This window comes from Enhydra lutris, unplaced genomic scaffold (genome assembly GCF_002288905.1).
Source record: "Enhydra lutris kenyoni isolate GAN:26980312 unplaced genomic scaffold, ASM228890v2 scaffoldscaffold57, whole genome shotgun sequence".
Lineage (NCBI taxonomy): Eukaryota > Metazoa > Chordata > Mammalia > Carnivora > Mustelidae > Enhydra > Enhydra lutris.
In genome coordinates, this window is record NW_019154141.1 from 11,224,910 (window position 1) to 11,248,865 (window position 23,956).

Genomic DNA, 23,956 nt, shown 5'->3' on the forward strand with positions numbered 1-23,956 from the left:
ATTAGCAATTCCAGTTTTGAGAGAAATGATTGCATTAGTACTAGTTTGATGACTTCAGTCAGCTGCCAAGTAAGGATACATCTGGGGTTCAAACAAGAAGGGCTCTCAAAAAATAAGAAAAAAAGAAAGTCTCTCCAGTGCTCAGAGAGCAATTAAAAGCAGAGATCTGATTGGATTGGGAAGGTGAGAATTAGCTTGAACAATAATATAGCCAGTCATCTTTTTCTTTTCTTTTAAAAATTTTATTCATCCAGGGACTCCTGAGTGGCTCAGTCGGTTAAGTGTCTGCCATTTGGCTCAGGTCATGATCTCAGGGTCCTAGGATTGAGCCCTGAATCTGCTCCCAGTTCAGCGGGGAGTCTGCTTCTCCTTCTCCCTTTCCCCCTCCCCCTGCTCATGCTTGCTTTCTCTCAAATAAATAAAATCTTTTAAATAAATGAATAAATAAATAAATTTTTGTAAAAAGAAGCAAAAAAAGAATTTATTCATCCCTTTGAGAGAGGAGCAAGAGAGCATGAGCTGGGGGAGGGGCAGAGGGAGAAGGGCAAGCAGTCTCCCCGCTGAGCAGGGAGCCCATTGTGGGCTGGACCCCAGGACCGACCTGAACTGAAGGCAGACGTTTAACCAACCCAGGTGCCCTACAGCTGGTCATCTTCAAATGCTTACTGCAGGCCAGAAACCATCCTAAGTATATTATCTTATTTAATCCTCACATCAATTGATATTTCCCCCAATTTACAGATGAGAGAACGCAGGCTCAGATAGTCTGGGGGAATTTACCTGAAGGCACACACCCTGGCCCCTCTGCCTGAGGCTAAGGGGCCTCAGGGTGTTCTGACTTACTTCTCTTTTCTAATCATCAGTCAAACTTAGAAGTTTCTATCTTCAGTACTACCTCAAGGGGCCTGTGAAAACCACTGACCGTGGCAGTGGTCTTAGCCCCACACTTGCTGGGTTGTCTCAGGCCCCGCATATCGTAGGGAAGGCCGAGGGAACAGTATGCGCTGGTGTTCAAACCGAAGCATTCCTGGCTCCAAACCCCGCTTGCTCTGCCACTGATCTATGCCAGCCCTCCAACTAGAATTAGAGCTGGCTGACAGTCCTTCCTCTACCATTCATTCACTAGTTGTGTGGCCAAGTTACTCAGCTTCTCTTAAGCCTGTTTTTGGTGGTTGATGAGGACAAATCACAATTCCCACCTGGCAAACAACAGAAGCATTTGCACAAATGTTAATCCCTTATCCCTCAGCTCCTAAGTTAAGACAGATTCTTATATTTTCTTAAGCTTCGGATCCATACTGAGGGCAGGGCACAGGAGAGGTGGTCAAGCCGAAGTTCTTGGACCGCATCCCAGAGTGACTCCAGGGTAGGAGAGCAGTTCAGAAATCTACACGTTGGACCTGTCCCCAGGAAATTCAGATGCCCCACAGTTCTCCTGCCTGACTTTCTGCATAACTCTGCATAGTGCTTGAAATCTAAGCAGACAGACCAGTGGTGTGTGAGCTGCCTTTTCAAATGTTTCAGCCCTTCCTACACTGGCCTCCAGCTGGGTCTGTGCCTCCTCCCTTTCCCCCTCACCCAATCGGTATCTCCCCACCTGTCCCAACCGCCTCCCCTTCCTCTGTTCTTACCTCCTAGCTTCCTCTCCACCTCCCTGCGGCACCGGCACTGTCCCCTGAGCTCAGCCCATATTCCTACCCACCAGCCATTTCTCTGCCAGTCTCTTCACCTGCAATGCTCTTTCCTCTATCCACCTGGTAGGCTCAGATACAAGTTGCCTCGTCCAGAATAAACTTCAAGCCCTCTTCTCTAGCACCATGGCATGTTGCATGTGCCTTTATTACTGCTCAAATGAAATGGTAATGTGAGGTTTTTGTTTTTTTGGTTTTTTTTTTGGCTGGAGACTACCTGGTGGACTCACGGCCCATGAATGGTGGCAGTGTGCACCAGAGCAAGATGAAGAGAGGAAGACAAGCCCTTGACTTTGCAGAGGAGCCAAGAGGCCTGGGAAGTAAAAGACCAGGAGATGGGGGTTCCTGAAAAGGCAGACAAGAGATTACTATGTGGGGGTTCCCACAGCTTTTTCAGACAGCGGCTGTGCAAAAATTCATTGGAAGAACTGAAGAATGTTGCCGGCTCCATTTGGGGGAAGGCATGCTTGTGTCAAGACACTGATGCTCTTGCTGAGCTATTTTAACAAGAAACACTATTCTTTTGCCTAGGAAACGGGATTTCCCTAGAAAATTCCTTACTTTCCACCTTGTTTAACACCAAGAGAATACTTTGCCTCTATGTCCTTATCCCTAACTTCCTCCTTGATGATTAACCATACTGAATGCACTCAGATTCATCTAGTCTAAAACCAGGAAGAGGTGGTTCTCACTCCTAGAAAGAGAATTACTGAAGGGGCAGCCCCCACACACTCAAGTGCCATATCTCCCAACAGCTGGTTTTATAAATAGAAACAAGCACTGGGACCCTGACCTTCCCAGGAAGACCAATGGAGCCCCTGACCCAGATCAGTGGAGCTTGCTTCCAAGAACTGTGCTGTTCCTAGACCAGCCCTGTAGATACTCCTTAAGTTCCCCTGGACCTGCAAGTAGTACCTCTCCACCGGGGCACTCACCCCACACTCAGGCTCTAAGCTCCCATTTGACCAAAGCCTGCAGGTGTGAAGTATGGGAAGCAAAAGACACCACCCTCCCCCCCAACACACACACACTTTTGACCTTTTGTTCTGAGTCCATCTGAAAGAGAAATGTCAACTCTATCAAGGAAAGCAAACGAAGAATACCTGGCTAGATGAGAATATCCAGACCCTTGAACTTCGCGCCTTAGGGCTGATAGGCAGGTTACAGGAGAAAGCCCTGGGGACCTAAAGGCTCCATTGGTAAAAAGTGTGATCAAAACACGTGTGCTTTTCCCCAGAGCCGCCAGGCAGGAAGCACCACCCTCGCTGATGCCCTCAGGGAGGCAAAACTAGGGTAGGCTATTGGTCCGATTTTACAAGTGGGAGCCTTCCCACAGGAGGCCAAGAGACAGTCGCAAAGTTACACAGACGGTGCTGTGGCCAGGCGAGGTCAGGAACCCAGAAGCCGGGATCTAGACTGACACAGATGCTGCTGGAGGCGGACAGGCGGACAGGTTCCGCCCGACGCTGGTGACCTCGCCTAGTGGCCCCACCTCTTCGCGCGCACCTGGGGTCGAGAGATCGCTCACCTGCTCGAGGTTTGGCAATTTGGGCTTGCGGGAGCGCTGGCCCCGCCCCCACGGCTCCTTCGCCCTACGATTGGCTCCGCGGGCTAGGGGCGGGGCCGGGCGTCCAACCGACGTGATTGCGTCAGGCGCCGCGAGAGTTGTTTCCTGTTGTCAGTGGCGGAGAGGCCGCAGTGTCGGGTCGGAGGCTGAGAGGCTGCTGCGGCTAGGAGTGCTCCTCGCCCCCTCCCCGCTCCCTCTGGTGAGTTAGCGGTCGGGGGCAAGGAGGGCGAGAACGGGCGCCGGGGCCGAGACGCGAACGGCGGTGGGCCACCAGCTCTGTCCGTGATCCCAAACCCCTTGTTGCCTTGAGACTGCCCTGCTTCAGAGCCCTTTCCCTTCCCGGTGTGAGCCCCGCACCCCAACCCACTCGGACCCGAACCTTCAGCCCGCACAGCCACTGCTGACCCGTCCCCTCCATCTTCTCCCGCCCGGGACCGAGCCCAGGCCTTACCCCCAGCCCCTCACCACTGGTGTTGCGTAAATGCGGCCACACTCTTGACCCCCACAGTAGCCCAGTTCCATCCTCCAGCGCAGCCACATCCCTCCGCTTCCCTCACCCCTCACCCCCGTTGACAGCCGCAGTGTTCCACGCTAACCTTCTCTGATCCCCACCATTCTGGTTTCCCCCTTTTTTGGCTCAGCTTTCTTATCCCAATCTCCCTGCTCAGCCGTAACACCCCACCTCCACCCACCCTCATTTAATACCTACCACAAAAGCAGACGCTCTGTTGAGCTCACCCCCTCTTCTTAATAACGCTAACCTCAGCCCTATACTAAGTTTTATATGTATTTTCGTGTCCTCACAGACTCAACCCCTAACTTCAGAGCCCACCACATCCTTTCTTATCACCTCCAGCCATCCTGAGGGCCCCTCATCCCTAAGTCTTGGCTAAACTGCCCCCAACTCTTGCCTCCCCAGTTACCACCCCTACCCAGTGTTACTAAAATGAGATCTCCTTGTCCCCATTTCTTCACCCCAGCTCTGCACCCATTCTTCCCTTGACGTGGTTCCCATTTGATCTGAGAACTTAGAGCAGTCCCCTGCCAACCCCACCTGCTTCCCCTCAGCAGCCAAATCAGGGTGCTTTCTCAGAGCTGGGCAGTTGCTGAGCAGCTGCAGGGTGCAGGGCCTCCGATGGTAAATAAGAAATAAGTGTGGAGGAGGGGAGATCCACCCCCTGTGGTTCAAGGGTTTTTCCTGGATGTCTGGTCCCCTGTACCTGTTGTCCTCAAGGATCGTGTTTTTAGCATTCATATTACATTACTTGTGTTGGCTGCTGGAATGGTAGGTATCATCCGAATAAGTGGAAGGTGAGGGACGGCTGCTCAGTCAGACTGGGACAGTGGAGACTTACCACTTCCTTTTGGACGGTAATCTGTAGAAACTCAGAGGCTTCCACTGTGTGGGCTTGGCTCTGGTCACAGAACCACGTCCATAAGTGTTGTCCTGGCACTTAGAAGGGACCCTCACGTAGTGCTCCCCGCCAGCCAGAGCTGATTGCAGATTCGTCCCAATACCGAACACAGGGAAACAGTACCAGAGGTGATGTTACATGTTGTGAAGAGTGTAGGTGAGTGGGTCCTGGGGAGGCTGAAGAACTAGGTGGATTCAGAGGCTGTTGAATTGCTACCTCTTTTTGCCGGCACCGAGTCATTGATTTTTGACCATTTTGATGACCCATGAACTCAAAGAGCCAAGTTATCTCAGTAGTTAGACCTTCTTGAGACATCCAGGCCCCATTGTTAGTATTTATGATCTCCTGGGCTTTTTGGGTGCACATCCCCTCTTAGTTCTGGTGACCAGACTCCAAAGGATTGGCCGTTTTGCAGCAATTGTAAGGGACCCCAAAGAGGACCCATTGTCTTTGCTTGACATTTATAGTCTCGCTTCTTTGAAAATTGAATTCCCTTCTACCTTCAGTAAGGTGTGATATATCCACAGGGTTCACAGCCTATTGGCAGCTTGGTATGACGGACAGAATTCCACAGGGGCCCTCCCACTGAAAAGTTGTATACCCCAAATTCTTACAGTCTGGAGTGGAGATACCTGCCCTGAGCCTTCTTATTTTACTCATCTGTTCATTCAGCAAGTATATTTTGAGCACCACTGTGGGCCTTGCACTGTTCTGGGCACTAGAAATGCAATGGTGAATGAGTTGGGGCAAAGTTTCTGCTTTCATTCATTCAGAGTTTGGTCCCTGCTGGAATCCTAAGGGATGTAGGACAAGAATATGGGGGTGACGTGGGGTGCCTGAGTAGTTCAGTTGGCTGAGTGTCAGACTCTTGGTTTCAGCTCAGAACATGATTTCATGGACCGTGAGATCGAGCCCCCCCACTGGGCTCCATGCTGGCCTTGGAGCCTGCTTAAGATTCTCTCTGTCTCTCCCTCTGCCCCTCCTCCCACTCATGTGCGTTCTCTCGCTCTCTTGAAAATAAATAAATAAATCTTAAAAAAAAAAAAAAAAAAGATGGGGCGCCTGGGTGGCTCAGTGGGTTAAGCCGCTGCCTTCGGCTCAGGTCATGATCTCAGAGTCCTGGGATCGAGCCCTGCATCGGGCTCTCTGCTCGGCGGGGAGCCTGCTTCCTCCTCTCTCTCTGCCTGCCTCTCTGCCTGCCTGTGATCTCTCTGTAAAATAAATAAATAAAATCTTTAAAAAAAAAAAAAAAGAATATGGGGGAAATGTGTGTTGTAGGGGAGGAGGAGGGAGCGAGGAAAGAAAGATACCCAGTGTTCATACACTTCACATTTCTGGCCTCACCCACTAGCCTTTAGACTGAGAATCACGAGCTAGAAGTTTCTTGCCCTCCAGCTGGTATTCATTTGCTTCAAAGGCCTAGTCGCCTTCACCCCCAGACACACACACCCATCCCACCCTTCACAGGACCCTTGTCCAGAACTCCCAAGTTTCTTCAGGTAGAGGGAGGTGCTGTTCACTCACTCAGCACTCACATGTCTGGAGGATCAGCTGCCTTTCTGAATCAGAAGATAACTCTGTCACTCGTTTCCGACTGAAAACCCTGACTCATCACCTGGGGCAGCAGCTGGAGGGCTTAAACACCAGCCTGTTGTTCTGCATAGCCAGGTACAGGATCGGATTCAGGCTGTAGAGACCGAGGCTGTCACGGATGGCGGGGAAGTCTCCAAGAAGAGGAGGTTGCTGTTTACTGGTGAATGGAGTGTTTCGAAAGCGATGAAGCCAGGTCATCCATTTCTTTGTTTAATGTAAGTCTCGTCTGAGCCCTTGTCTTCTTTTCATTTTTCCTTCGTCTCTGGAGGAAGTGAGATTGGAAGTATATAGAAGGGCGTATAACAAAGAAAATCAACCAGAATGTTTCCTTCCTGTGCATTGGAACATTTAGGAAAGGACAGTTCTGAAACCTAGCTACCATGGAAAGAATCTGTGCTGCAGAGGGACTTAGGGAGTATCTTCAGGGCTGGCCTGGGAGCAGGACAATTCTTGGAAGCAAGCTCCACTGATCTGGGCCAGGGGCTCCACTGGCCTTTCTAGGAGGGTTGGGGTCCCAGTACCTGTTTCCATTTGTAAAACCAGCTGTTGGGAGATGTGGCACCTGCGTGTGTGGGGCCTGTCCCTTTAGTATGCTACGGATCTGGTGGGCAAGGTTGTTTCTTGTTTGTTGGCTTTCTTTGATAAAATGGAGCTTCTGAGTCCCCTGGAACAGTCTGAGTAATAAGTTTGCCTACAACTCTTTGAACCAAGAACTCAGAGGCACAGGACTTGAATGAGGAAACCAGAGAATTCTGTCCCTTACCTGAGGCCCATTTCTACTGAGCTTCAGTTTTCTCCTCTGTAAAATGGGGGATAATCATCCTCCTCTTACAGGATTGTTTTAAGAATTAAATGAGATTAGAGAATGAGATCCTGTGCCAGGGTGAATCAATACTAAAGGGCAGAGGTAGACTTAGGATGGCTTGGAGTTTCCTAAAGGTAGACGCCACTCACCCTTTTCTGCTCAACTGTGCCTATAATGTTTGAGGCTCTCTATTTGTTCTCCTCAGCCTGGGTCTCCCGAAGAGACACCCCTCTTTGGTTTGGTTCTTGGTGTCAGTGAAGACTGTTCTGAGGATAGGAAGTGAAGCCAGTCCCATAGGATGGTAGATTGGGGATCTGGGCCTGCCAGGAGCCTGCTGGAGTGCTGACCTAGCTGTCAGGAGACCCAAATCCCAGAGATCTCCTAGATTGTCATGTTCCTGCCTCTGAGCCGGTTTCCTGCCTCCCTGAGGCATTGGGGGACAGGCAGGCCTAGGTAGGGTGCTTTGGCTCCTTGCAAAGAAAAGTGTGCCCATAACTTTGGCCTGATCCCAAAGTCTCATCCTATTTTGTGAATTGTCAAGTGGCTCTTCTCCTGGATTTCTCTGCACTGTTGTCATTTTGTGGGTTTTCTGACACTTTGTTTTAGGCCACAGTTGTCTCCTATCCAGCCCTGCTCTGACCTCTCAGTGTCCATTGACTTTTTTTTTTTTTTAGCAGACCCTGACTTGGCCATAGCACCCACTCACTGATAAGCCTTCCTCCCTCTGATGAATACTCTATTATTTTGGCTTAATTCTTTAATGAGGCCTTAATGGACCTACTATTCTGATTGTTGCCATCCAAGTCCTAAGGCTGGCCAGGGGAAGGGCAGTTTGGGAGCTTGAGGTTCTTTCTGGAACAATAAGCCTAAAAGGAGGCCTTAGGCCTCTGGAATTGCTGAAAGGGATTGGATGCCAGGGTCTTGGGACCAGAGAACCTGGACTTGACCTTCAGGGCTGCATAGGATAGGCTTGAAGGAACCTCACCTCCAGGATCAGGCACAATTTCAGGAGGGACTCTGACTGCAGCCCATCCCCTGTTCCCATCGCCCTGTGGCCAGAGCATGGAGCTGGTCACAGAGGAGGGTTCTGAGAACCTCAGGCATTAGGAGCCGGGAACATGGTGACAGGAGAGGTGGTCAAACGGGCTGTGGCTAGGGGCCAGCATTCTTTCTGGCAGTCTGTCGTGCTGTGACCAGAGCTGGTGCTGCAGGGGCCATCCCCCCACACACAGATCTCCCTCCCTCTGCATGCCCTTCCTTAGGAAGCTTGGCTCTGGGTCCTGTTTACCCTCACCAGCTCCAGAGGCCAGGGCTTAAGTCAGAGCATCTAATGTCATTTAGGGCCACCCTGCTGTTCTCTGTAAACCTTTTCTACCTGACCTTGACGTTCCCTTGCACCCCCTCACCCGGGCCCTTAGCTAAAGAGCCCTCTCCCAAACCTTCCCCTGCTCCCTCCCCACCTACCCCTTAGCCCTAGCTCACACTGGCCTCTTCCAGAAGGCTTGAGAGAAGGGTAGTCCTAGTGGGAGGTGGTGGATTCTGCCACTTATCAGCCCTGGAATCTAAGGAAGTTCCTTGACCTGGGTCAGCTTCTATTTCTTATCTGTTAGATCAGGATAATAAAACAGCCCTCCCAGGGTGATTAGGAGGAACGCAGGAAGCAGTATATGGAAAAAGAGTACAAAATCCATTTAGCGGGCCTCAGCTTTATTAACTTCTTTGGACCAGGAGTTTTTGAGAACAAGGACAGCAATGATCTAGTTTTGGGTGTCCCCTCATGCTCAGCTGTGTGGTCACTAGAGGTCTGTTTAGATGGGAAGGTGACTACCCCATACTGGTCCGTCCAAGTGGCTAGGGTGGGGTCAGGCCAGCCAGCAGCCCCCTTCAGGCTCAGGTGGAAGCCCTCCCACCTCAGCCCCCCTCAGGATGAAGCCAGTGCCCTGAGGGATTTACTTCAGCTACTAGCACAAGCGCATAGCACAAGCGCATTCACGCCCTGGCAGTCTCCTGGCAGTCTTCGCCTGTAGGTTTGGATGGCCACAAACACTAGGGTTGTAGATACTATTCCTCCTTAGTACCTTCAGGCCCTGTGCTAGGCATTTTCCACATTCTTTTCTCCATCCAAGAGGTCTGATACGGTGCCCTAGCATGCTTAGCTGGTTAGCAGCAAATCGAGAGTCAAGCCCGTCTCCCTTTAGACATGTCCCTGTGCTTCTCCAGCTTAGCCTGAGGAGAAGCAGATGTGTAGTGAGAGAGCCCTTCCTCTGGAAGCTGTTTCAGTTGTCACTGTCACTGCTGAGCTGGCAGACACCAGACTGGGACAGGAGTCACAGGGGGCAATTGCAGGGCCCAGGCCATCAGTGTGAATTGTGAGCGCCTGCTTCCTGGCCATGTGGGCCCTTGACACCTCCTTGCCCCCTTAGCTCTGTGTCTAAATCAGCCTTATATGCCCTGCTTTTTGTGCCAGTACTGGGTGTGGAATCCGGAGCCATTTCTGGGCACTGCTTGGGCCAGACCCACCCATGGTATACAGGACTCTGCACCTCCTGAGATCTGAGCCCACAGATTTGTTTTCCTTCCTCCTTTCCTTCCTTAAAATCCACTCTTAGCTTTTCCTTCTATATTCAAATGCCCTCCCATTGCAGTTTAAGGAAGAGGGGCTGACCTCCTGCTGCCTGCTGGGGGCAGAGGACGAGTTGGCTGGGGCTGTGAGCTGGAACTTGCTCAGCTGGCCGCCATCTGTCTCTACAGGTGTCATGTGATTCTCCGAGGGAGCTGCTGTGTGAGTGGAAATGCTCTCAGTGGTGGAGAATGGACTGGATCCCCGGGCTGCCATCCCGGTAGGCTGCAGCAGCGGGCAGGGGTGGGGAGGGGGGTGTGGTGCTGAAGGGTGGGGAAGGGTGCACAGGACAGCCGTTTCATTGATTTTTCAATGAACAAGGACTGCCCGGAAAGTGAGGCCTTGGGTTGAGAAAAAGTGATAGCATAAGCAGGCTCTGAGAAGATCCTGGCCTTTCTAGAATATCTTATTGGTGATAAAATGGGAATTTATAAAAAACGATGGTCATTTAATATAGGCTACCTAAAGACCAAGGATTTCTCCAAAGAAGGCATACATATGACCCACAAGTACATGAAGAGATGCCTAACATCATTAGACATTAGGCAAATGCATTCAAAATCACAAGAGACTTCTTTGCACCCTCTGGGATGGCTAGAATCAAAATGACATAAGACTAAGTGGTGGCCCAGTTCCACTGCTAGGTGCGTACCCAGGAGACCTAAAAACTTACGTCCGCATAAATACTTGTGCATGAATGTTCATAGCAGCATTATAGCCCCGAAGTGGGAACAGCCCAGATGTCTATTAATCGGTGAATGGATAAATAAAATGTGGGGTGTCCACGCAGTGAAATATGATTTGGCAATAGAAAGGAATGAAGTCCCAATACATGGTGACAGTGTAGACAGACCTTGGAAACATGCCAAGTAAAAGAAGCCAGACACAGAAGGTTGCCGCCTGTGTGACTCCATGTATACAGAATGTCCAGAATGGGTGAATCGTCAAGACAGAAAGTAGACGAGTGGGTGCTCGGGGCTGGGGAAGCAGCGAATAGGGAGTGACTGCTGATGGGCACAGTGTGTCTTTCTGAAGCAGTGAACATGTTCTAAAATGAGGTAGTGGCTGTAGTTTCACAACTCTGTGAATGTACCCAAAACCACTGAACTGTGTACTTTCAATGAGTGAATTTTATGCTATGTAAATTAGGTCTCATTAAAGCTGTTGTTTAAAAAAAAAAAAAAGAACATTCAACTTTTCAGAGAACATTAAAATGAACTGTTTGGGCTAAAATAAAAACAAAAACAGCAAAATATTTATCCGTAATCCTATCAGCTAACGATTCAAACCAGTTTTTCTGCATTCCCTTCTAGTCCTTTTCCACACACTTCGGTAACTTTGACATGCTCATATTATGACCAGACTATCCTTATATTTCCAAACGATTCAATGTATATGTATTTTATAATTTACTTGCTGAACATTTAACTGAGTACCTACATGTGCCTGGCACCATGCCAAGTGTCAAGGACCCAAGGACGAATAAAAGACCAGTCCTGCCCTCTGGGTAATCCCCGCAGTGCTGTAGTTCAGGAAGTATGCTTTCTGTTTAAGGGTGAGGACGTTAAGCTCAGCGAGGTTAAGTGAAATGTCTGGGGTGACCCCGCTGGTGACCGACCGAGCTGACACTCACCTGAGCCTCTGACTGCCCAGTTGGGATCTTTCTCAGTGTAGACTGTGATCCCTTTTTCTTGTTCAAAAGTAACACTTGTTGCTTCTTGGTAGAATCGTAGTCAGGCGAGTGAGGTAGATGGCTTCCCCGCTGCTCTGGGTGGGTTCCCCGAGCTCGCATAGCTGTAATGTGATGGAACCAGTATTTAAACACGAGATTTATATGGATGTCAGTTCACTGAAGTTCAGTTTCTTTTGTCGTTGTTTTCATTTGAAGTTCAGTTTAAAAAACAAAAATATACAAATAGCTTTGCAAAAAAAAAAAACCAAAACATCAGTACCGCTGTGCTCTGGCTTTGTTTTGTATAATTAGCTTGTGTGAGCTTTGCTGTATAGACACACACATAGATGTGTGTGCCTGCGTGGTTGCTTGTGTGTGTGTGTGTGTGTGTGTGTGTGTGTGTGTGTGTGTGTGGCGAGAAGCAGTCCCACTGCAGGATCTCCTAAAGGGGTGTTACGTCTGCCGCTGACCAGGTGATCAAGAAGAAGCTGGTGGGATCGGTGAAGGCGCTGCAGAAGCAGTACGTGTCCTCGGACACGGCGGTCACTAGCGAAGACGGAGATGCCAATGCCATGTGCAGCGCCCTGGAGGCCGTATTTATCCACGGCCTGCACGCCAAGCACATCCGAGTCGAGGCCGGAGGGAAAAGGAAGAAAAGCGCCCACCAGAAGCCTCTTCCTCAGCCCGTCTTCTGGCCCCTCCTGAAAGCTGTCACTCACAAGTGAGATGAGCTGGGGAGGTTTTGCTGTGGGGAGGACACGGGACTCTCCCTCGTCAGCTGTGCGGGAAAGCACCAGAGCCAGTCTGTTCTAGAACAGAGATGGGTGAGATAGGGGTTATTGTTAGACCAAGCCTCAAGGGCCCCTCAGCCTTCAGCCATGGCTGGTCGCCTGTAGCAGGAGCCGCCGTTAACACACCGTGGCAAACTGAGGTGGTTGTAACAGAGAGAGTGTGGCCTGCAAAGCCTATCATCTTTACTATGTGGCCTTTTACAAAAGAAGTTTGCTAACCCTGCCTCAGGATGTTTGAACATCTATATTGCTAAATCTTCTAACAAGGGATGGCCTTTGTTTTTTTTTTTTTAAAAAAGTGGAATCCAGACCGTCTGACTATTCATCCTGGGACGGCTGTCTCCGTGGCCCTGCTGAGGACGGCCTGGGCTGTGGAGCCGGGAACTGACGTTGGGCCTTGAAGGGCTGCTTAGTGCCACCTTTGGCCTGAGGTGTCTTGTGGGTCTCTGTCTTCCTTTTCCTGATGACTGCCACTGCCCTGTCTCAGGTTCTTAACCACACTCCTAGGTGACATTGGCTTTCTGATTGTCCTCATCTTATTCTGTCTGTCTTTAGCCCAGTTGGCTGGGCCGCACTCACTGAGCTGAAACTAAGCAGAGTGCATTTGCTGGTCCCATGGAGACGGGCTGCGCTCCCACAGGCGAGACGTGCAGGGCACTGTGGAAGTCAGGGGAGGGGTATTTTCAGCAGATCAAGGATTCCGGAACTCCGTTTGCTATATGTGGGATCTGATCTTATCCAGAACGGCCCCCCCAAGACATCTGCATAACCTGTGGTCAAGTCACTTCCCTGTGCGAAAACCCTCAGGCTTTCAAATCTGGAGTGTGATTCACTCAGTGGAGGCCCTGTATCTTGACCAGGTTCCTGGGTGATTCTGATGCACAGACAGGCGTGGGGACTGCTGCCCCACTTTGCCTCACCCGTTGAATACTTAAGACCCTACCTTACCTGACTTTGCAGCTTAATCGCCCGCTCCTCCTCCCAGTGCTGTAATCGGAGTGCTCGCCACTCCTGTTACACAGCTGTTGCCTTCCTGCCCTTGGTGCCTTTTTTCTCTCGGTCCTCTGTGCCTAGAAGGTTCCCCTTCCATTTTCACCTCTTGAAATCCCTTAATGGCCCAGCTCCGATACTGCCTTTTCTATGGCATTTTTCTTACTGAGACCCGGTAATGATTGTGTACTCCCACCCCGGCTCTGCTGACAACAGGCTTCATGTGCCCCTGAAAGGTGGTCACCTGGATTGAGGACAGGACCATGTCTTTACCCTGTGTCTCTGGGCTCTGAAGAGACCTTGCACTGAGGGGCTCATCAAATGTGTGCTAGATGAGCACATGATGTCAGGGACCCCCGAGTAGCCATAAGGAAAATGGCAATTATCCTTCATGACAGCAACCTCAAAAAGTTGGGGGTTATAGCTTAATATTTCTAAATTCCCCATAAAGCACTGTTACCCAAGATTTTTTCAAGCCTCTGTATGTGGGCAGTTGTTATGACGGGCTCTTGCTAACCAGTGGCTAAAACAAGACCGCAGTGATTGGAAATCCTTTCTTGAAACAAGCCTGTCCTCCCATCCCCAGACACATCATCTCGGAGCTGGAGCACCTGATCTTTGTGAGCACAGACGTGGGCCGCTGCCGGGCCTGGCTGCGGCTGGCCCTCAACGACGGCCTGATGGAGTGCTACCTGAAGCTGCTCCTCCAGGAGCCGGCCCACCTGTGCGAGTACTATCAGCCCACAGCGCTGCTTCGAGACGCCGAGGAGGGGGAGTTCCTCCTCAGCTTCCTGCAGGGACTGACATCCTTATCCTTCGAGCTCTCCTACAAGTCCGCCATCCTAAACGAGTGGACGCTTACCCCGCTGGCTCTCTCTGGGCTTTGTCCGCTCTCTGATCTCGACCCCCTCACTACCTCTGGGACAGAACTACAGAGGAAAGAGTCTCTGGATTCAATTTCCCATTCCTCGGGCTCGGAGGACATCGAAGTCCAGCACTCAGGACACAAGATCCGACGGAACAGGAAGCTCACAGCCTCCTCCCTCAGCCTGGACACGGCCAGTTCGTCCCAGCTGTCTTGCAGCCTAAACTCTGAGAGCTGCCTGCTCCAAGAGAACGGCTCCAAGAGTCCAGACCGTTCTGAGGAGCCTATGTCCTACGACTCAGACGTGGGGACAGCAAATGCTGAGGATTCAGACCTGTCTCTGCAAGAGTGAGTGCTCCTCCCCCCACCCCTTCCCCCTCTCTCTTCCTTCCTTCCTCCTCTTCCTCTTTCAAGTCTCCCTTCCTATAGCATGTGATTGCCTGTCACTGATCACTGACCACTATAGGGACATACAGAAAGACAAAGGGGACATCCTCTCTCTTCCTCAGGGACTGGAGTTGCTGGGACCTGTAACTGGAGGCCACATGGGGCAGTGAGGAGAACGGCTCTAAGTAGGGCTCAGAGCTGGACCAGGCTCCATGCAGCGCTGCCCCAGGGTGAACTTCAGCAGGTGACCTCCTCTCTCTGAGGCGCAGTGTAAAATATCATTGCCTCTAGAGGGAAGGAGACTCACAGTTCAGGGTTACACGTACAACTTCCAAAAACCGCAGGGAAGCACAGTGGGTAAGGGTGCTCCTCTGTGACCTCCCAGAAGGCCTCACAAAGACGCAGACCCTGAACTGGAGGAGATGGTAGACAAAAGGGACCAAGCAGATGTATGGAGGGAAGAGTCCAAGGAACAATGAACTTGACTAGAGGACGGAGCCTGGCCAGAGCCTTCTCTTTTAAAAAATGTTTTTAATTTGAATGTAGTTGATAAACAATGTTATATTAGTCTCAGGTGTACAACATAGTGACTCACCATCTCTGTGTTAGGCCATGCTCACAAGCAGACCTACTTTATATAGGCTTTTTAACAGTAATATTTGAGCAGATGATCTATTATTATGGTTGGAAAAAGGCTAAAATGTATACAGCGAAAAGCCTTTCGCGCCTCTGTCACCATAATTATTGATTCCTTACATTTTCTTCTGATGTTTCTAAATGCATCTAACCAATATGAATATACAGATCTTTTAAATGTTTTTTATTCCTTATCCCTGCTCCCTTACCCACAAAAGCTGTTCTGAATATACCGTTTGACACTCTGTTTTGGAAGAGATAGTATCAGTTTTCAGTTTGGAGTATTAGAGTTTCTTTATTTCTGTTGTTGTTGTTGCATATGTTTCCATTGCTGGATAGTTTATTTAACCAGCCCTGTATTTTGTGGGTATTGGAATTCCCTATTTCTATAAATAACCTTGTATATGTGGTCTTTTAATTCTTTGCCAGTAACTCTGTTCAGAAAATTTCCAGAAACAGAATTTCTGAGCCAAAGGATACATTAATGTGTGATTTTTCCCAGGTACTGCCTAGTTACCCTCCATTGGGGTGTACCTTTGTCCTTTCAGCCTTGTCAGCAGAAATTATTATTCAGCTTCCGGGTATTTGCTCATCTAATAGGTAGAAAATAGTAAATTTTATAAAGCACTTCCTTCAGCCAGACCCATGCTCCCCCAGCCTGTGTTTAGGACCTTCTTGTCTACTCCTGGGTGCCCCCATCCTCTTGGTTCAGGCCTTTACACAGTTCCCAGCTGGTGTAGGAATAACACCAGATTGGGTGCTGGTGTGGGCTGGCTTGCGGTGGGATCGAGCTCAGTTCTGCCACTTATAAGTTCAGTAACGGCTGTCAAACCACTTACTCTTTGAAGTTGTTTCTGCATCTTTAAAATGGAGAATCCACGGGAAGCCTGGGTGGCTCAGTCGTTAAGCTTCTGCCTTTGGCTCAGGTCGTGATCTCGGGGTCCTGGGATCAAGTTCCGCATTGGGCTCTTTGCTTAGTGGGGAGCCTGCTTCTCCCTCTGCCTGCTGCTCCCCCTGCTTTTGCACGCACGCGCGCTCTCTCTCTCTCTCTCTCTGACAAATAAATAGATAAATCTTAAATGGAGACTCCCTGATTGGGCTGTCAGAGAATCAGATCAGATGCCTGGGAATGAATTGCATGCGTAACAGCAACTGGTAGACCCCTGACGTGGCTTCTGAGCAGATTGGATAGAACTTTCAAACGTCAAACGGAAATATTTAGATAGAACATGCTGAAAAGGAGCAGTCCCCACGTATCTGCTAGACCAGTGGCATGACTTGGGTTTGTTCACCTGTCTGAGCCCCTTCGTTCTCTCTCTCCTCCCACAGGTCAGCCATATGTCTTTGTCATGTGTCTTGCTTTTATCTTTCATGAGTCTTGTGATTGGAAAATTCCAGCTGCAAGTCATTGAATCAGTGACTGTCCACCCTGTGTGGGAAGTGTCCTGGGCGTTACGGGAGAACTCGGGGAGAGGGTCAGGACGTACAGGCCAGCGCTGGGCAGTGGTGTGAGGAACCAGCACACACTGGAAGCACACACACAGAAGCACAAACACACATCAGCACCATCGCTTTGAGAGCTGGGCTTGAAGGGAGTCTTTGCACATCTCCGGATACCAGCTCTTCTTAAAGCGTATGTCTTTTTTTTTTTTTTTTTTTAAGATTTTATTTATTTATTTGACAGAGAGATCACAACCAGGCAGAGAGGCAGGCAGAGAGAGAGAGGAGGAAGCAGGCTCCCTGTTGAGCAGAGAGCCAGATGCAGGACTTGATTCCAGGACCCTGAGATCATGACCTGAACCAAGGCAGAGGCTTATCCCACTGAGCCACCCAGACGCCCTAGAGGGTATGTCTTAAGAGTAAAGACTCTCACCGACATTTAAGAGTTCACTTATTTTTATTATATTACTTAAATATTTGTAACTTAAAATTAGGCATAAATACCATGGGCTTATAATTCCTGCAACAGTAAAATCAAAACATCAACAAATTAAACATTAACTACAAAACACATAACATTCCAAATGAAATGTATTAATTTAATCTTTCCCAGAAACCAAATTGCAGTTTGCTTCGTGAATAGAGGATTGATGCCACAAATAGCTTCTTTTGTGTTGGTTGGCTCTGAATTACAGTGATCACTGAGAAGCACGACTACAGTCTAGTGATTAGGAATGTGGAATCAGGCGCCAGACTGCTGGCGTCTTCCATTAACCAGCTTCACGACCTTTGGCAGTTTATTCACCCTTCCTGACCTTGATGTCCTCATCTGCAAAATGGGCATAAGAATGCTAGGAAAAATTAATGAGTTAAGGTATGTAGAGTGCTTAGAGCAGTGCCAGACACGGGGTGAGTGCTCGGTAGGTGGTGTCGTTGTGATTTTACTACTAGTGTCCCTGTGATGTTGGTTCTCCCATAACTTGTCTCAACCTTCACAGCTGTAAAACCATGGTTAGTGGTATTTATCAAATGTCGTTGTCATAAAGCCTTCTCTTGGGGGAAATGATTCTTCGCATATACAGCCCTCCTCCGGGCTTTTATTAGTGTCCCCTGACATCCAGATGGTGCCATGGACCACCACACACCAATCCACAGGAAGAGCACAGGCTCAGAATCTCTTGGCAGGGTTAACAGTAGGAGGCGGTCATCAGATCCTCTGGCCCATGCTTTTTATTTATTTTACACCTGCACCTCTATGAACACATGTATACATATGTATATAATACATCTCCTTTTTTCGAGTGTCTTCTAAATGAAAGCACAGCGTTCTAGAATTTTTGAAGAGACAGTTTTTTTTAAAAAGTGCCCTGAGCTGGACAGAACAAAAGTGAAAGGACTAGAGTGGTTTTAGTCCAATGTTGCATTTTCTTCAAAGGTCTTGAAAATTTTTCTTTTGCCTTTCCTTTAAAATCTCATCTCTCAAAAAAAGAAAATCTCTAGCACATTTTTGCACTTGACATAAATGTCTCTCTTATTCTCTGTGGGTTCTGACAGCCAGCACTGATTCTGGTGAGGCTCTGTGAACTTGATTACACCTTGACCTTGGCATTGGTTTGGCAGAAACTCTATTTTATCACACAAGTTCTTATTGTTGGATGGCATTTCTTTATTCCAACACCCAGTCTACTCTGTCATTAAAATTTGTCTTACAGATTAGGATTCATTGATAATTGATAACCATTTTGGTAATGCTAATGAATATTTCCATAATTCTGCTCCTTTCCTTACATTTTTATATTCGGGTCCATGGAGGCTGAGTAGTCTTACCAGTGATGATAAGAACAGCCACAGTAACAAATTGAGGTTAATGTTTATTGTGTACTTGCTTTGTGCTAGACACCCTACTAAGCATTTGACCTATGTTATCTCACGTAGCCTTTAACACACTCATAACAGGTAGGTACTGTTACCACACATGTTTTACAGGGAAGGGAATGAAGTCCTTGAACTTTAGAAGCCTATTGGGGGCCACAGCAGTGTGCCAGCCAGAGCCAGGACGCTGGGACCCTGCTCTTGGTCAGTCACCAACCCACCTCTCAGTTCTCCACAAAGAGCTGGCACCTCCCAGGGGCCATTTGCATCCCTAGCTCATCTCAGAAAGTGGCCCCATTCTGTCACAATAATTTGGACACAGCAGTTGGTTAACAAATGTCCCTTCCTTCTCTGCCTGTGGAAACTATCCCTTTGTGTCCGGAACCCGTGAGTGCCTCGGTGCCTGCTCGTTGCCAGCTGTTCTGTTGGATTTGGATTCTCACTGGTCTTTTTTCAGAGTCAGGCCAAGAGCAAGAACCAGCAGCCACCTGCCTCCCCCTGTAACTATTCCACCAACACGTTTATACCTTCTTCTCATGAGGAGTCTCCCAGTTTGCTGAGATATGACTCACCTACCATAAAAATCACCATGCTAAAGTGTCCAGTTTGGTGGGTTTTAGTATATTCACAAGGTTGTACAACATCACTACGATATAATTGAAGAACGCCTTCATCACCCTGGAAGGAAACCCCTTACCCATGTGTGGATATACAGTTTGTTAATCTGTTTATCAGTTAGTGGACATTTGTTTTATTCCTACTTTTTGGCTATTATGAGTAATATTGCATGAACATTCATGTACAACTTTTCTGCAAACACTGTCTTCTAATTCTCTTGGGTATATACCCATGAGTTGAATTGCTGAGTCATATGGTAACTCTGTGTTTTACTTTTTGAGGAACTACCAAACTGTTCTCCACAGAATCTACAGCATTTCACATTTCTACCATCAGTATGTAAGAGTTCCATTTCCTCTACATCTTTGCCAACACTTGGTATTCTCTGTCCTTTTTTATTACAGGAATCCTGGTGGGCTTATAGTAGCGTCTTATTACGGTTTTGATTTTTATTTCACTACTATTTAATGATATTCATCATCTTTTCACGTACTTGCTCTAAAGGTACTTGTATGCCTTTACAGAACTGTCTCTGCAAATCCTTTGCCCATTTTTCTTTTTTTTAATATTTTTTAATTGTTTATTTGAGAGAGAGAGAGAGAGAGAGCAGAGAACACGAGAGAGAGCAGAGAGCACAAGCAGGGAGGTGGGGGAGGGAGAAGAGGGAAGGGTAGAAGAAGACCTCTCCCTGAGCAGGGATCCCGATGCAGGGCTAGATCCCAGGACCCCAGAGCTGAGGGCAAACGCTTAACTGACTGAGCCACCCAAGTGCTCCTCCTTTGCTCATTTTTCAGTTGGACTATTTGTTCTCATACTATCAAATTAAGAGCTCTGTATGTTCTGGAGACTAGACCTTTTCAGGTATATGATAATACTTGCCTATAAGATATGCAGATATTTTTTCCTATTCTGTGGGTTGTCTTTTTAGTTTCCTGACAGTATCCTTTTGAAGCACAAAAGCTTTTAGTTTTGATGAAGTCCAACTTAACCTGTTTTTTAATTGGGTGCTTATCCATTGAATGTCGTATTATAAGAAGCCACTGCCTGATCCAAAGATTTATACCTATTTCCTTCTAAGAGTTTGATAGTTTTAGCTCTTAACCTTTAGGTGTTTGATCCATTTTGAGTTCATTTTTTAAATCATGTGAGAAAGGAGTCCAACTTCATTCTTTTGCATGGGGACTATTCACTTATCCCAGCACCATTTGTTGAAAAGTCTTCTTCCCCCACTGAAACGTCTTGGTTGAAAATCAGTTGCCCGTAAATGCATGGGTTGGTCACCAATCCTGGACTAACTAGCATGTCTTGAAATATTGTTTGGGGTTTTGATGTTGTAAGTAAGAGCAGAGCTCGGCCAAAAGACACCAGGGTAAAAATATGAGTTCTAAAATCCTCATTTCCCTAAGCCAGCATTAAGGGGAGTTTGACATACCTTCTGACCCAGTCTAAGCCATTAGGGCAGATAGACGCAATCTCTTGGGCCCAGCTAGCTTGGTTGCCATATGAACCTGCATTTGCCCATGACGTACCCTACTGGGTTCATAAGCAGAGGAGGAGACAGCAAAATAGTTTGCTTGAGAAACAGAACTTGGATTCTCAGAAGCCTCAGGAGAAGGGGGAGCAGCCGCTAGCCAGTGCTCATTTTAGAAGGCCCAGGAGTATGTTTCCGTGTGTATGTGTGCGTGCGTGCGTGTGTACACAAAGGCAGTAGCACTGGCTCCCTGCATTCCCTGTACACCCTTGAGGGGCAGGAAGAGCCAGTCCCACTGGAGGAGCGCACAGCCCGTGTCTGCTTGCGTACACACTCACGCACCTTGTGTACTCTGATCTCCAGCGGTAGGCCCTGGGCATGGCAGGCTTCCTGGACTCCACCTGCAGTCTGGCTCCAAGGCAGCCGGGCCCTCGCACCTCCCCCCCCCGACCCTACTGTCCACTTACTGTCCCAGGAACAGAGTGGGTCCTCACTTCCCCTCAGTCTGGGTCCCAGGAGTGGGTTCTGAGTCCCAGCCGGGGAGAAGTTTCGTGAGGCCTGTCAGAGGGGGGCTGTGTGGGAGCAAGGGAGCAATGGACAGTGACCAGAGTGTTGTTTGTTTTGTTTCTGAAATCACAAAACAGCAGTTTTCCATTCTTAACCACTGCCCCCTAGCCTTGGGCATTCTCACAGACAACCTGTCACACAGGTTTCTTTGTTTAAAAACTTCTAGGGTGCTGTCGGAATTCAGCAAAGCCCAGGTGAACTCTGTGCCAACCAACGGACTGGGCGGACTCGGAGAAGCAGAGATTCCCACTGGGCGGGCCTCACTCTCCCTCCCTGGCCCGGAGGCCAGCATCCCGTCTGATGGGCCCGCAGAGCCCCTCCCGGCACAGGCATCCCCTGTGGCTCCGGATGGGCATTGCAAGCAGGAGCCCCCTGCCCGGGCCCCTGGCGCCCTGGGCCTGCCGCTCTCGGGCACTGCCCAAGCTATCCCTTTGGGAAGTGCTTTGGGCCAGCAGCGTGGCAGTCCCATGAGAGTGCCGGCCCAAGCGCTGGCCCCGGGGAGTGGCCAGCAGAAGCCCCCGGAAGATGACGGAGCTGCGTGGAGCCTTGGGGTGTCCTCACCCACCAGTCCGGTGAGTGGTACAAGCTTTTCAGGGGGTGGCCCTGGGGAACTGTCTCAGAGCTGGTGCAGGGCATCTCGGGCTCGTGACCCCAAGGGGTCTCTGCCTTCTCCGTGTTAGCCCCCATGTCTCTTGGCGGATGTGAGCCAGGCACTGTGCCAGTCCCTTCCCACGGGTGTCTCTTGTCATCTCACATCAACCCTGTGGAGAAGATAATTCTCATCTGACTGTCGACTCTGCTCTTGTTCTTAACCACTGGCACTTATCAGCGTAAGGCCTCCGGCCAGGCGCTTCACCTCACTGGGCCTTGGTTTCCTCCTTAGTACTTGTTATTTTTAAATTCATATCATCTAAAATACCAGGCTTTGAGAATATTGAGTCTTGCAACATGAACCACACTTACAACTGCGCTGACCAGTATGGCAGCCATGAGCCACTTAAAATGGCAGCCATGAGCACTTAAAATGTGGCTAGTCCAAACTGAGACAAGCTGTGTAAACACCGCATTTTGAAGACTTAGTATGAAAAAAGGAATGTGAAATATCTCAATAAAGTTTCACTGATTACATGTTAAAATGAAAGTATTTTTGATATGTTGGGTTAACTATATTATCCAAAATTAATTTCACCTGTTTCTTTTTACATTTTAAAAATGTGGCTAGGGCGCCTGGGTGGCTCAGTGGGTTAAGCCGCTGCCTTCGGCTCAGGTCATGATCTCAGGGTCCTGGGATCGAGTCCCGCATCGGGCTCTGCTCAGCGGGGAGCCTGCTTCCCTCTCTCTCTCTCTGCCTGCCTCTTTGTCTGCTTGTGATCTCTCTCTGTCAAATAAATAAATAAAAAATCTTTAAAAAAAAAAAAATAAAATAAAAATAAAATAAAATAAAATAAAAAAATAAAAATAAAAATGTGGCTAGTAGAACATTTTAAAATGACACACAAGACTGGAATTCTTTTTTTTTTTTTTTAAGATTTTTTTATTTATTCATTTGACAGATAGAGATCACAAGTAGGTAGAGAGACAGGCAGAGAGAGAGGAGGAAGCAGGCTCCCCGCTGAGCAGAGAGCCCGATGCGGGGCTCGATCCCAGGACCCTGGGATCATGACCTGAGCCGAAGGCAGAGGCTTTAACCCACTGAGCCACCCAGGCGCCCCAAGACTGGAATTCTATTTCCGTTAGGCAGTGCTGTTCTAATATAAGCCAGTCTACTTTGTGGATAACCCGAGGGAAGCCAGCCCTGGGAATCTTCTGGGCAGAGCCATGGGTCAGAGGCTTAAGAACTGTCATCAAAGCTGTGGACCCAAATTGTTTGGCCATTTCGCATTTGTCTTGTGTCATGAACAGCCTGGGTCGGAAGCTGTACGCCCGTGTGCGCATGGACACACAAAGCCCTGAGTTTATCCCAGCTGCTGTCTGGTGTTCGTGTTGGGAGATAGTCTTGCTTTTTCAGCTCCATCCATGTGCATCTCTCATCCGGCCTGTAGCTTCCAGGTCCTATAACTTAGGATGGGGCCAAGGCCATGAAATAGACTAGGAGAGATGCGCGCACACACTCTTGTTTTTAACAGCTTTTTTGAGCTATAACTCATATCATATATGACTAACCTAATTGAAGTGTATAATTCAACTTTTTTCGTATATTTGCAAGGTTGTGCAACTGTCACTACGATCTAACTTGAAAACTTTTTCATCCTGCATCAGAGAAATCCCTTGCCATTAGCAGTGACTCCCCATCCGATTCTCCTCCCCCACCGCCACCCCAACCTCACTCCTCTCATCCCCTGGCAACAGCTAATCTCCTTTGTCTATAGATTTGCTCTTCTGGACATTTCATGTAGATGGAATCATGTAATACGTAATCTGTTTGTGACTGGATTCTTCCAATTAACATATTATTTTCAGGATATTTCCCCTTTGTAGCCTGATCTGTACTTCAGTGAGTAATAATTCATCGTAGATTAGATTCCATTATATGAACACGTTACATTTTATTTTGTCCTTCATCAGTTGATAGACATTTGGTTTTTGCCCCATATTTTGGCTATTACAAGTAAAACTGCAGTGAACATTCATACACAAGTGTTTGTGTGGATATATATTTTTAATTGTCTTGAGTGCATACCAAGCAGTAGAATTTCTGGGTCACATGGTAATTCTACATTTAACCTTTTGAGGAACTGCCAAATTGTTTTCCAAAGCAGCTCCCCATTTTATATTCCCACCAGCAGTGTTTTCTTCTACATTCTCACCAATAGATCTTATTGTCTCCATAAAAATTGTTATTATAGCTATCCTAGGGGGTAAGGAGTAGTATCTCACTATGAGTGTTTTGATTTGCTTTTCTTTAATGACTAATGATGTGGAGTATCCTCTTTCTATGTGCCTTTTGTCTATTTAT

The 23,956-nt window shown here is 48.4% G+C and overlaps 1 protein-coding gene and 1 long non-coding RNA gene across 4 annotated transcripts in view; one reads left to right on the forward strand and one right to left on the reverse strand.

Annotated features, from left to right (window-relative positions):
• Positions 1 to 3,304: 3,304 nt before the first annotated feature.
• Positions 3,305 to 23,956, forward strand: part of LOC111158078 (pleckstrin homology and RUN domain containing M1) — a 46,599-nt gene continuing 25,947 nt past the window's right edge. For 2 of the 3 annotated variants that reach the window (XM_022519903.1, XM_022519901.1), the window contains exons 1-5: positions 6,421 to 6,481; positions 9,823 to 9,911; positions 11,837 to 12,084; positions 13,731 to 14,357; positions 21,167 to 21,572. In XM_022519903.1, coding sequence (XP_022375611.1) covers positions 9,864 to 9,911; positions 11,837 to 12,084; positions 13,731 to 14,357; positions 21,167 to 21,572 — 1,329 coding nt within the window. In that variant the 5' untranslated portion in view covers positions 6,421 to 6,481; positions 9,823 to 9,863. Of the gene's footprint in view, positions 3,458 to 6,420; positions 6,482 to 9,822; positions 9,912 to 11,836; positions 12,085 to 13,730; positions 14,358 to 21,166; positions 21,573 to 23,956 lie in introns of those variants that run through there. The other variant, XM_022519902.1, reaches the window with a different exon arrangement.
• LOC111158082 lies at positions 6,054 to 11,902 on the reverse strand. The gene is made up of 2 exons (XR_002641335.1): positions 11,325 to 11,902; positions 6,054 to 6,528 (listed from the first exon to the last, which is right to left on the reverse strand). It is a non-coding gene; the product is annotated as an uncharacterized LOC111158082 (long non-coding RNA).